This window comes from Chamaea fasciata, unplaced genomic scaffold, assembly GCF_029207755.1.
Source record: "Chamaea fasciata isolate MVZ Bird 193981 ecotype frontalis unplaced genomic scaffold, bChaFas1.0.hap1 SCAF_2, whole genome shotgun sequence".
Lineage (NCBI taxonomy): Eukaryota > Metazoa > Chordata > Aves > Passeriformes > Sylviidae > Chamaea > Chamaea fasciata.
Window position 1 is genome coordinate 66,504,669 of NW_027094087.1, and position 14,287 is coordinate 66,518,955.

The window sequence follows — 14,287 nt, forward strand, 5'->3', positions numbered from 1 at the left end:
TGACCTACAGACAGCAATCTGAATTGGTCCCAACTCACTGCAGTATTCATTCGCCACTTTACCTCAGAGAAACTCATGATGTTCAGGGAACTCCAAATGGGGAAGAGCGATAGAAGAGATCCAAGGAACAGTGAGCTGTGCACATTGAATGTTGTACCAAACTTTAGCAAAGAGCAGAGATTGACAGGCATCAGGAACACCACGATTTCATGGTGTTTAGAAATTAAATATTTTCTAGAATTCACTTTTATAAATAACCACCTTCAAGCATTTTGGTCAGAGATTTTCATCACCCCTAAAAATCAGACTCTCCTTGTTGCCAGGACATACATATGCTAGCTGAATCTTTTTAAAGTCAGATTTCTATTTAATTGTTTTTAAAAGAAGCTGCCTCTACGTTGACAGACAGGAAAACAAAAAAAAACCAAACAAACAAAATTAAAAAAAAAAAAAAAAAAAAACCTTAGAAACAAATAATCAGAAGAGACTTGATTTGGTATTCTGAGATACACACAAGCTTCTTTCTTTAAGACAGCCCTATTATCTGGTCACTGTTTACCTACATACAGCCACTCTCAGTGAAATACATAATTTCATGTATTTTATTTTGCCTTTTTGAAAATATGGTCCTCCAAGACACTGCTTCTACTCCTCAAATAATGGGTGGTTTTCATGAACTGCAAAAGGAAAAATGAATTCATTCTTTCTACAAGCATGACAAACAAGGGCATTTAAAACCATTCCCTTTCCTCTCCTAAACATTAGCCAGGAATAAAAAGGCTACATATCACCATTTAGAAACACTTAACAATTTTAATATTTTTATTATTTATTCTTTTTGTGGCATAGGAAAAAAATATTATGGACAGGATGTTCAAAACAAAAATTTAAAGATAGCTTTACAATCCTAAAATGAAAAGTACACTCGGGGGGGCGGGGGGAGAAGTGCCAAATCTATTAAGGAAATAAGAAATGAAACCTTAAGCTCTCAACTTTCAGTTCCAAAAGAAGGGAGTGCAAAACTTTTCATCTGAGGCGGTATAGCCCATGTAAGCTAGAGATAATAAGGCTGGTCACCAAACAATTCTGCATTCATTGCAGGCCCTTAAGACACATGCTTTGTTCTGAGTCATTGCTTTTCAGTTTCTCAACCCATGAATGAAATTCTGACCCACACGAACTTAGAAAACGTTTATTTTTTTGGTCCCTCCAAGACTTGTTTTCTTGGTAAAAACTGGGACAACCTACCTTTCTCACGGAAAATCTTTCCTCCGCAACCAAATTGTGCTATCAACCAAATGTCATCTCTCCCATTTGCTACAGAGCCCTTCAAAACCTAGAGTATATCTATTTTGTCATGTCTTGTTACACCTATTCAAAACACATCTTATCAGACAACTCAACCAGTGCAATACTTTATATGAATTCCAACAATGCTGTATATATGTACTTCCTACACCTTGACTTTACTGTCATTCAGCTCATGCTCCTATACCACATAAAAATCAAAGGACAACAGAAATATGCATGTAAACTCGACAAACTTTGTTCTTCAAACATTTCTAACTTACACTCTTCAGTAAGAAACTTTATATAACATGATATTCATACAGCACAAAAGCCTCCTTTGACTAGACTTAATACTGATGCCTTGCTTTTTCAGAACAATTGTCCTACGTCCTTGCTTTACTGAAAAACATTATCTAACAGAAGAGAAACACATTCTTGGAATAGACAAGTGTTTCTTACAAGTGGGCTGTCTCCAGCTCTTGTCTCTGAGCTTCTACCTCTCCAGTTCTTATCACAGCTTTACACCATCACCAAAAAGCTCCATGACTTCTGCTTCACCTTGAGAAAGCCTAGACCCTTAACATGTGGGTGTAGCACAAAGACATAGCTATAGATTATACCCGCAAGAGCTAAATTCAACTGAGGTCTGCCCACCCAAACATTCTTTTTTCCACAGCCAGCTCAGATTACTTTTGAAACCTTATAACAATACATTTTCACCATGCTTATAAGTGTGAGAAAACAAAACCAAAAGGTATGAAATGAGTTCTTACTTAACTGGAGGACACAACTATTTTCACTAATAAAAATCAAGTATAGTATAATTTGATTTAGAATGCCAGTTCAGGTTAAAAAAAAAATCTCTCACAACGTGCTTATTCATGTTTCAAGCAGGAAACACACAATCTAGATCAGCATGATAATAATAATAAAAAAAAACTGCAGAAAGAGATCATGCCATAAGCTTCTCCCCCAGAGAACAGGGATCTCAATGCAATTGTCAAACTGCGTTGATTGTTCTATACAATTAAAATCTGGTTTACAGAATAAAATTAGTATTCAATGGTAAAAAAATGTGTTAAAGTTGAGTTTGAAATTACTAATTAAACAGCCTTTTCTCAGTGGCTGCAAGAGGGGTATGCCTGTCATATTTATAAACTCTAACTTTTGGGATTAAAAAAAAAAATCAGTTCCCAGAATTGTAAAGAAAATTTGTCAAATATAAATGAGACAATGCTGTCATCTGATGTCTACATACAGTTTGTGCATACTTGATAATTCTCAAATGACAGTAACATAAAACAACAAATCTCTGGCTGCTACTCAGAAGCTACCAGGCAACACTCAATAGACAACTACCCTTGTCCACTCCAGCTGGCTACTGCTTTGAACAGTTACAAGAAGCAGCAAACACTGTAGTAAGTTCTGAGGGAGAAAAAAAAAAAGACAAACATTTCTGTTCCCATCTCCACCAGTGAGATGGCTTCACATGTCTCCCCTTGTAATTAAACGGCAAAAGAAAGAGACACACACCCACACTGCCCCTCCAATAAAAGCATGTTAGCATCCACTGTCATGCTGACAAGCTCTGAGCTTGACACTCTGCCGAATTACTACTCCAGAACTGTAGTCACCCCATTGACTCCTACTTTTCAGCTGGGCCTAAAATTTGTAGGCTTTCAAATAAAATATGAAGTTGTTTCACACTACTAGCTCACTCCCTCATTTTTCTCCAGTCACAGCAAATATTATTAAAAGATGTCATCTTCCCACCTGATGTCATCAGAGCACATATTACATTGGCTTTTCATCGGTCATCTGGTAAAGGAATTTGCAAAGAATAGCAAGAAGGAGTGCTTTTTTCTATGCATACCAGTCCTTTTTGTGATCACAGTGAATGCACGTGCATCCTAAACATTGTGCAAGTAGAGCTGGTGGACAAAGCTACAGGCTTGAAGTCAAAACTTTCATTCTCACCTACACTGTTTTTTGAATTATCATGGTAGAACTAGGCCCTCAAAAGTCAATCATTAACCTCTCACTTCTATAATTAACCTCCACCATTCAAAATGATGGCTAGCTGTCTTCTAACTCAGAGACCACAAGACATCTCCTGTACCTTTCCTTCATTCCAGAGTTACTCAGCTATACTCAATACTGCCAGAATGGACAATACCATGACTTTAAAGTCATCTCTGGTGAATCTGAAGTCAGCATAACTTTCACAGAATCATAGAATGGTTTGGCTTGGAAGGGGTCTTAAAGACCTCCAATTCCACCCCCACTGCCAGGGAACACCTTCGACTAGACCAGGTTGCTCAAAGCCCCATCCAACCTTGAACAATTCCAGGGATGGAGCATCCACAACTTCTCTGGAAATGGGAACAACCTTCTCCTGGAAACGCTATCTGACCCTTCCCCTTCTTGGCCACTTATTGATACCATGTGCCTCCAACCCACCTGCCTTGATGTAAACAGTTATTAAGGTTGCATAGTAAAGCAAATGAGTGAAACAGTTTGGAAATGCTTCAGAGAAGGTAAGAGAAAAGCAAGCTAAACACTAGTCAGTTCCTGGATCCTGTTTGCTGTATGGCTGCACAAACAGTTGCGCTGCCACGAGGACAAAGCTGAGAGGAAGAAACAAGGGGTTGAGGTTTGAGAAGACAGGATCACTTCCCTCAGTAGCAGTGTCAACTTAGGCTGGCTGAACCTCACTATAGCCTAAGATGGAAAATGAGGTTGTCTTAAAATAACAGCTGTGAAAAATACTTTCTAGGCTAATACACAACACGAGGCTCATATAACCACTATGAAACAGAAGTGTGTATAGATCTTGAAAGCATGCAAGGGCAGCATCAATTCTGTAACAATTAAGAGCTTAGAAAGAAGACTTTTAGAGCTAGTAACCTGCACCCACTCATACCTGCACAGGCCTAGCCAACCAAGCCTCAACAAATTGATAACAAAATTCTGAGGGGGGGAGTACACCTTCTTTTCCTTTTGGTACCTTAAAAAACCTGCCTGTCAGACAGACACTTGTGAATCACATCACTAGCTCTGCATTTACTACCCTCACTGTAGTTCAAAATCGTGTGCTGAGTAATGCTCCTGGGAGAGATACATTCTTTATTAATGATTGTGGAATCCTTTGAACCCCATCCTATGTTGCTACAAATGATAACAAAGTATAAAAAATCTTAACAGGTGTAATAACTAAAGACTGAACAAGATACTTTCAAACTAATAACTTTTTTCAATATGAAGACATTACCTACATCAGTTCGATTTAGTTCAATGCACATTAAGGGCATTTTCCCCATGAGGAAAGAAGGGAAAACATATGGATAGAGCTTTAGCCAGAAACAGCCTTCCAAACGAAAATGTTTGTAGCACTTTGCACGTTCACTGGAGTACTAGGGATTCGCTATCTTTACGCAAGATTGTTTTACACACATTTACGGTACCAGTACAGACCTACCCCAGAAATAAATTTGATTCAGCATCTTCTGCCAACAGCAGAAACCTTAGTTTGCCTCAGTCCACACTGCCAAACTCCTAAAAGGACATTCGTGCTCCTCCCCTGGCAGTTAATGATCCCCTCCATGCTCTTGCTGCGTGCTCTCCTGGAAGAGCACAACCCACAGCAGTTGCCAACAAGTTAAGCACAGTTACCTCCACTTGGGATACTGCCTGCACTAAGCCTGTCCTTAAGCCACAGCCATGAATGCAACCTAAATGCCTCCATGTTCTCTGGAAGTATACTGTCTCAAATAAAAGTTAATATACTGAGAACTTTTCACTAGTTTTCTTAACACTTCCTACCCTCCACACTTGAAAAAAAAAAAACAAACAACAAACCCAAACAAACAAAGAAACCCTAGCAGCTGTTCAGTACATGCAGTAAGTCAGCTATCTTCTAACTGCAGGAGTTTTTTTCTCCAGTTTGTGAAAACTGAGGAAAAGATATTCTGACTTACTCAAGCAAAGGACTGTTATTGAAAGGCCTTTTTCTTGCTGTCACCTTGCTAAATTGATTATCCAACCTACACGTCCACCTGCTATTGCTCACATACTCCAAATGGGAGAGAAAAAAAGTCTGCTGCATATTTGTTGTGTTAGCCAAAGCCAGCTAGATAGTCAGGAAAGTACAATCTTACTGTTAGGTCTTTTTTTCCAGTTGGCACTTTATCAAAAATGTCCCCACCCAAACCTAGCCTTCTTTGTAGCACTACTGCATATGCCTGAGCACAGCCAGGTGTCCTTAGCGTGACCCGTGAGCACAACAGGACCTGATGGTCATCGAACCGTCGTTTCTGCACCGCGGGGGTCTGAGGAAGAGCACCATCCTCCACTATTCCGTTCCCGTCCAACACTGACAGCACCGAGGGAACGCTTTAACACAAAGCCTGCCTCCTGCTCGCAGAGAAAACCGTGCCCTTGCCACTGAGCTGCTGCAGGATGCGAGGCCTCCCCACGGAGGGTGGACCGGGAAGAAAGGGGCTCCATGACGCCGGACACTGTGTTCCGCAGAGGTTGGTACTCCCGGCCTGGCAGGGGCTGGCAAGGCACCCCATGGCCACGCGGGGCTCTGTGCCCCACTGCCCCCCCTTCCCGCGGAGCCCAAGGGCGCTGCAGCCGCCTGAGCTGGAGCGGCAGACCGGGACGAGCCCGGCGGGCACGGCCGGCCACGGGCGGGCTCCCGCACGCCGTGGGTGGGCGTGCGGGGTTGCGGTCCCGCAGCGCCCCGCAGGCACCACTCTGCCCCGCCCGGGCACATCGGCCCCTCCGCGGCTGCGGAGCGCAGCGCCCAGGGTCCCGCCAGGCGAGGAGAGGAGCCAAGCGGGGAGATCCCGGGTAGCGCCCCCACCCCCTGCCCCACTCGCCTGGTTGGGGTCGGTGGCCCGGAAGACGTGGCAGGCCATGGGGGAGTCAGGGTTGTCGGGCTGCGCCTTGATCAGGTAGGCGAAGTAGGTGAGGTCGTGGCTGTTGTGGATGAAGCGGGCGATGTGCTGCGCCTTGTGCTCGAAGATGAAGACGGCGGGCGTGGGGCTGGCGGGGCGGCCGGGGCCGGCGGCGGGCCCGGGGCTGGCGGGCACGCAGCGCAGCGTGGGCGAGCCCAGCAGCAGCAGCACCTCTCGGGCCGGCACCCCGCTGCCCGGGGCGCCGCCGGGCTCCTGCCGCTGGCCGCGGCGGCGAATCTCGGCCACCAGCCAGGGCAGCATGGGCAGCGTGGTCCGCCTGTCCAGGCACGACGAACCCACGTACCACAGCCTGAAGCGCTTCTCCCCCGGGGGCGGCGGCTGCGGCTCGGGCTCGGGCTCCAGGGGGTGGGAGAGCGGCTCGCCCTCCTCTCGCTTCTCCATGGCGGGTGTCGGGGCGCAGGACGCCGAGCTCCGCAGCCGCTTCCCCCGGCGCCAGGTGCAGCCGGCGGGGCCTGTGCTCGGCCGGGGCCGCCGCTAAACGCGCATCCCGCCGGGCACGTCCCCGCCGCCGCGCCGCCTCCTGCCTGCCCGCGCGGGGTCAGCCCGCGGGGCGGGGAAGGACGGCAGATACCCCACTCCTCCTCCTTCTCCTCCTCCTCAACGCCCCGGGGCGGAGCGGCGGGGCTACGCCCCGGGTGGGCTCCGGGTCCTGATCACCCCCGGCTCAGGGGCAGGACAGCCCCGCCGACCCGGGCCCCAAAGGGAAACACAACGCGCGCTCCGCTCCCGGTTCTGCTGAGCGCTGCCGGCCTCCGTGCGGCCGCGGCTGCTGGGCTTTGCCTGCGGCTCGCAGCGTGGCTGGCTGTGAAGGGAAAGGCAGGAGGAGGAGATCCGCAAAGGGAGGAAGGTCGCGGAACGGCGGTGAGAAGGAGGTGGGGAGGCTGCCGGGCCCGCCCCCCCGCCCCGTTTGCAGAAGCTCCCAAGCGCTGTCTTGAGTTGGTTTTGATTCTGACGAGTCGGAGAGTCGCTGCGGAGAAGGCTCCTGGCAAGGAGCGGGGGCCCGGGGCACCTCCCGCCCGCTGCGGCTTCGCTTCCCCGGTTGGTTCTCTCCCCCGCGAGGAGGGCCAGCCATACAGCCAGTGCTACGGCAGCCTCCCCCTGCGCGCTGCCCAGTCAAGAGTTTCATCACGGCTGATTTTAATTTTTCTTTTCCCCTAAGCTTGTGTTTCCTGAATGAGCTTTTAATCGGGGGGGTTTTCCTCGTCGCTATCGCGATAACATCTCCTGTCAGCAACAAATTCGCCACATATTGTAGATGTTAGTAACTAGCATCCTCCACCTGAGAAAGTAGCTGGACAAAGCTCTGCCAGCCATACAGCATCCGTATCCTTTTGGTAATTGGCAGTTGTAGCGACTGTCCCCCTGTTTAAATCTTAGCAGCAGCGGCGGTAGCTCCCAGCACACGTTGTTATGCCCACCGTCTTAACCCTGCCTACAAATAAAAAATCTGTAGCTTGAGCTGAAGAGCTGCTCTGTGTAATTTGAGACTGCATGATTATTTGTGCAGAGAAGGGTCATGTAGCACTCAGGTCACAGCCCACAGTAGTCTGAACTGACAAAAACTGTCACATCTGTGGTATTTTCATACTGTTACAAACCACTCTGCTCATTTCCTGAGCGAACAATTTTGCTCTTCTTTTTTTTTTTTTTTTTTTCTTTCCAGTTTAACCATCTAGTTTATGCATTCTGGTTTATCGGTTGTAATTTTCAATTTAATATTGTTGTTTGGTAAGACCTCGAATATATATTCTCTCATGGCATCCTACAAGCCTTAAGAGACATCTTACAACGTCTCTTAGGACAGGGGAGCTAATGCAAAAAGTCTTATGCAGGCTGAATATGTTCACATGAATATGAACCCGCTTTAATACGTGCTACAGCAGTACAAGTTAAAAGCCGGACTGGACTTGCTTTCCCAAACTGACTGTTTTCACACTTGATCATCTGAACTACATTGCTGAACAGCAGATTTTACAACTGGGGTAATTAGAAGAATAGTGGCCAAATTTTGTGGATCACACACCTAAAAAATTTCTTCTCCCTCACTTTGCACAGTTAGTATTAACCCTTCGGCCGAGAATGGTGTTTAAGATTTTGTGCAACAGCACTGTGAAACGACAGTTTGTGAGCCCCTTGCATCTGCAAGAAGAGCTATTTGGTTTCTGGCAGCAGCTCTGGCAATGGTTTAATGCTGCAACGAGCTGCTCCTTTTCTGCCAGTTCAGTTCCGTGAGCCGCCTCTAATTTAAGTGACAGCGCTTATAGAGAGAGCGCCGTTGGCACAAAGGGAGCGGGAATGACTGCTCGGGGGTGAAGAGAGCAGCAAGGCTACTCGCCCCTTTTGGGTACGCTTGGTTAGACGATTCATCTAGAGCGTGAAGCTGCAATTCAATCATTTGAGCGCAAAGACCAATTTAACCTACCTGGGAAGTGAACTAAACACTGGGCTTGCCCTAGAACAGCGGCAAAACCTCCTCATACATTCTTCTGCAATTGTTTCAGATGGGATAATCATTAAATGACTCCAGTGAAGCAGCCTAGTGGGGAGGCTGCTGCAACATACTGAATAGGTGCGGCTGCTTACTAATACCATCTCTGGGACTACTAGATCCCTTTTGGTTTATGTTTGTATATGAACTACCAAAACCAGTTTGTGGACAGGCACCTAGGCTTTTAGGTGCTATGGCGATACAAGTATTTAATAATAATCAGGAAACTTGAAGACAATCATGCAAACACATTGAAATAGCAAAAAAAAAAAAATCTTTTAAGCAATTACAGATGCCTTGATGTTCTCACATCATACAAACAGAACAAGAAATCTTCACTTGAAGATGTTACAGAGCTGTGTTTTCAGCTGATAAGGATGCAGTTCAATTACTGAAAATTATCAGGTAGAAATGAAATTCTAAAATGTGAAAAATGAATGTGAAATCCTTCAACTGTCACCATTGTAAAGCTATTTGGTTTTTCCTTCTGTTGGGTGCTTTGCAGAATATGGTATGAGATCTGGTTATTTTGACCTAATTTATTTTTATTACTGAATTCTTATACAAATCCCTTAGAAGATGAAATTTATATAAATGCTCCCACTAATATTTTAACTACCTTCAAATTCTCAGATGTTAATCCAAAGTTTTCATGCTTTCTTCTTGCTTCAGCTTTTTATGTCTCTATGAATTGATTCTTTGCAGTAATCCCTTTTAGCTGTCCCTTACTTTCATCCATTTACTTCATCATTTCTTATCCTTTAATCTGCCTAACACTTTTTATCCCATCTCATTAACAGTGTTTCAGTAGGAAGTCAGTCCTTTTGTTACATAACTTTTCTTCCTGAAGTTGGTCCCCTTTTCTCATTTCTTTTCAGTTGTAAGATTTCATGCACCTTTAAGTTAAAAATTCCAATTTCTCTCATATTGAGCATAGTACTCCTTTGCCCATGACATCTGACATACCCCTCATGTAATTTCTAGTGTTTAAACTATAATGATAAGGAAAGTATCTTTCCCTAATTCTTTGCACAAGTAGTAGTTGGGAATTAGCATAAAATATATAATCCTTATAGCTCAGTTAATGGGAATCAAAAACTTTGGGACAGAGAAGAAAGCAACTTTCCACAGTCCTCATCCACAGAGCTTTGAAAATACATGTCTGTTCTTGATGAAAGAACAGTTTCTCTCCAGATCATCCCAAACAGAAGTGTAAATGCATTACCCATGCCAGAAACATGACAAACAAAGTCACTGATGAGAAGCCACAGTTTTTTAACAATTCTTTTTTTTTTATTATGATCATTAGCACTAGCATTGGCCAAGCTTCTTGAAACAAATTTTAAAATCTGAAGGGAGCACTCTACTGGAAGTTCTGAAGTACATAAAGTACTATGGGCAATAATTGCCATAGCATGTGCTGCAAGTGAAACCAACCACAGACCCAATCGAACATTTTTGAATTGTTGATAATCTGCCATTGTTTTTGTTTCAAACATTGATATTAGTTGCAAAACATCTTAAAGTAAGGGATATTATTGAAGTGACCAAATATAGATAAAGTTAACTTTTAGGTGAACTAAATTTACTCATAGGCAAAGTAAATTTTATGTATTTAGTAAAGTTAACTAAATGTAAGTGCCTCTGAACATTTTGCATTTGATATATTTGTCAATGGAGTACTACATGTAAAGGTTATTTTCCAAATAAAACAGAGAATATATTTTCTTTCTGTTTATTAGAAGAAGTATGTTTAGTTCTCTAAGACCATACCTTGATAATATATGCTGTTTCTGTACATGGTGCCACAGTAGCCATTCCATATATCATATCTGGCTCTTCAGTTCATACTCAGTGTTAAAAGGATTAAGACCTCCAAAATGGTAAGCAACCACAGCTTTCAGTAACTTCTTAAGCAGCAAAGAGACCTCAGCATCTCATGTGATTAGACTGTTAATTGCTAGTAATTATCCATCCCTTTAAGCTTTCTAGCCACAATTTTAATTGCAGAAAAAATATTAAGTTATTGGAGGAGCTGTAGGCTTGACTTTACAATCCCATAATTTATGCATAACTTCAGTCACCTTGGACTATTATTTCAATAATATGCCCTGAAGCTGGAATTGCTTCTGATTCAATTGCTTTTCTAAGAATGATCTCACTTAGCTGTTTGGGAATTCAAGGTCCATTTCCATATTTGCATTAGTTTTAACTAGTCATATTTTATTTTACTTTCAGATCACCTTTTTCTTCAGATCTGAGATATAGGCATTTTTACTTTAAAACCCATTTAATTAATTTAAACTACCCAGTCTTATTTGAAGACTGTAATGAAATAACTTCTGGAAATACAACTGAAGTGCTAGAAAGTTCACTAGACAGGACATATTACCAGAACTTTAAGCTTTAGCTTCTAGAGAAACTCTGGTGCCTCTTCTTTTAAAGTACGTAAAAAACCTCACTAAAAACAATGAAATTTGTATATTTTTGAAGGATGTATAAAGATTAGAATAGTTTAAAATGCAATGCCAAAGCTTTGAGTAAGACAAATTGGTCTTTCAGAGATAGGTCAATAGCAGAGGACAATTGTTGCAATTTGTAAACAATAAAAAGGATGAAAAATTAATCTGATAAGAGCTGGGTTGGGTTTAGTGTTTTCTTCTTAAATGGCACTAATCTTTTTTGATCAAAATGACAGACTGAATTTGTTCTGCCAATAAGACCCACTCCAAAACAGATTTAGGGGAACTGGAATGAGCAAAGTTCATAAGAGAATAATCCCTAGCTAGAAATTTTACAAACATCTCTAGAACTTAAAGGAACTGGCACATTTTATGTCTCTGTTCAGTGTATTGTTATTCAATTTAATGTAGCACTGGTTAAGAGAGACAATTCATTAAATTATTATATTTCTCTTCAAAGAGAAATTTGATTGGGGAAAGATTCTTACTTAAGTCATTTTTTCATACCACAGTCATCCCATGAAACATTCCAGCACAGCACAGCAGACTTTGAATCCAGTGAAGAACCACAACACATTTTATTTTAAACTAAGTTTTAACCTGGAGTCCTGTGTGATCACACCACCTTTCCATGTGGAAGCATTTGAAATTTGTTGGGGTTTTTGGTTTTGGATTTTTTTAATAGGGCCCCGACCTCCCCCAAACTGCATCACATCAGCTTACAAGAATCTCTGTTGTTGAGGTAATACAGACTTTGGTGGCTGTCAGCAGCTCAGATCAGCTGCAAAGCTAGTTACTGCAGGAGATAGAGAAACTTCTGCAACAAGAACTTCCATATTCCCAATTATTTCTTTTATACAAAGGAGCTATTTACTTCTCTACTATTCCCCAGCCATGCAATAACAGTAACATACAAATAAGAGAAAAAAATGAGGAAGAAGAGATGAAGTACTGTGACTGCTGCAGTCTACTTCTCTCCCTAACAGTGCCTACTACATCTACCTCATTTGTGATTTGGAAGGGATCCTGGTCTGCTCCAATTCTCTAGCAATTTCTCGTCATTGCCAAAGCTAAAAGGAACATATTATTTCACAAATATATTATTACAAAGGATGAACCACAGGCTAGAAAGGTTAGCAAATCTGGAGCAGAGTGCAGAAGTAACACAGAAGAGAGATGCTTTGGAAGGCAAGAGTACTTCAAAGGGCACAAATTATGTCTCTTCAAGAGGAAAATGCAAATACCATTATGACTTCAAGTGTACCACTACTTAAGTGTGACTGCAGCTTCTCCACTTTGTACTGTATTTGTGGTAAAAGAAGGTACAGCTTAGCATGAACAACAGGGCATTAGTAGGCCCAACACAATACCAAGAATGGTGCCAGTGTAGATGCTAACATTAAATAAAAAAGAACAGATGGGAACTCCTTAATCCTCTTTCTCATCATCCTTGACTCTCTCTTAGGGAAATTGACATCTGTTGTCTTGACTCTGTTGATTGCTGAGTATCTCTCATCTCCCCACATTCCCAACTGTGAGAAGCAGCGTGGCACTGCACACCAGTGATTCATGCCAAACATGCACTTACCTTCCTCATTTTAAATGTAAACTTCAGTAGCATTCTCAAGCTTCATATCTGGTTGCAGCATCTAGGACTTCCCAGAAGCAGAAGCATCACAGGGAAGGAAGCCTGTCTTACTTTAATTTGGGCAAGCTCTCAGATGAGTATTATTTTTTACAAACCTGTAAACTGCCAAAAACTCAGCAACAATGACATTCATGGGGAACAGAAAAATTCTTCTCAGCTTCAATACCAAGAACATCTGACTATGACTTCTCAGATTCAGAGGTAATTCACAGGGGAATTAAGCACCCTGGCCACTTTCAGTGGCAGAGAAGCATATTCCTGAATGTGGCATAAAGACACTGATAACTAGACTGCATAACAGAATACGGAAGAAGAATTCTAGAGTGGTCAAATGGCATGAAAACCTTGGATAAAGGAATGCAAATGCTTTTTCTATGATCAAGATCCAGATCTAGAAAAATCTCCTTGACAGATGCATAAACAGGGAAAAGAGTAAAATGAGAATAGGCCCCAAATGCAATATACTATTTGAAGAGCGAGTCATAATGCAGAAACATTAGTATAATTAAGTTACTGATTTAAACTGCTGCAAACATGCAATGTATGGTATGTATTCTGTTATCATTAAAATGCTGAATGTTGTTTATGTAACTGGAAATCTTTGTGCTCATCTTGATAATAATTAAAAGAGAAGTTAATTTGTTTCCCTACAATGTAAGAAGTGGGATGGCAGTCATGGTGACATGAATTCGTAGTTCCAGATCCAAGCTACTGAGGGGAAGAAACCAGAGGTCCTTATTCCACAGCCAGACATGCTGTCAAAGGACTGCTGTGAGGCAAGGCTGTATGTGGTAGTGCCACCTGGTGACCGATGCTGGGACAAAGTCCTCTGGAATTATCTAGCACAGAGATTTATTGTATGAAATAATAAATTTTCCTTACTTTTCCAAAGCTCATTATGTGAAGTGCAAAACTGACATTGAAACTTCCAATTTATATAAATGTAACAATATTTGTAATGCAAACACTGACAGAGTATTTTGAAACTGTAGTTACACATATCAAACAGAAAGGGTTCTCAAAGTAGGGCAGCTTTGCAATTAGCCATAGCAGGTAAATGCAGTTTAGGGAAGAGAAAGCCCAAAAATAGTAAAATTAGACTTCCTTCATGGAAAAGATCAGCAATCTCAGCTCCCTTACTTCCTCAATGACACAAAGTCATACATAATTAAGAGACACATCCCGGTAACTTAACTAAATGCCAGGTCATTTCTTCACCTTCTCTCAGAAAAGCCTTGGAAACAAGAATCATGGAGTCTTTCCAACCACCCAAGACTGGCTATGAGGAATGCTGAGCATCATTCTTCTGACTCGTGTGCTGTTTTGGCTGGGGAATAATTCCTTTTCTTTACAGGAGCTGGTAGGAGTCTGGTTTGAATTTATGCTGGAAACATTGTTAATAATAGTAGAGATTTTT

At 42.5% G+C, this 14,287-nt stretch overlaps 1 protein-coding gene across 2 annotated transcripts in view; it reads right to left on the reverse strand.

The window, feature by feature from the left end:
- The window catches only part of TBC1D4 (TBC1 domain family member 4), a 97,909-nt gene extending 91,256 nt beyond the window's left edge, over positions 1–6,653 (reverse strand). Inside the window, exon 1 of one of the 2 annotated variants that reach the window (XM_066176290.1) lies at positions 6,174–6,653. In XM_066176290.1, coding sequence (XP_066032387.1) covers positions 6,174–6,653 — 480 coding nt within the window. The remainder of the gene's footprint in view (positions 1–6,173) is intronic. The other variant, XM_066176291.1, reaches the window with a different exon arrangement.
- Between the last annotated feature and the right edge of the window lie 7,634 nt (positions 6,654–14,287).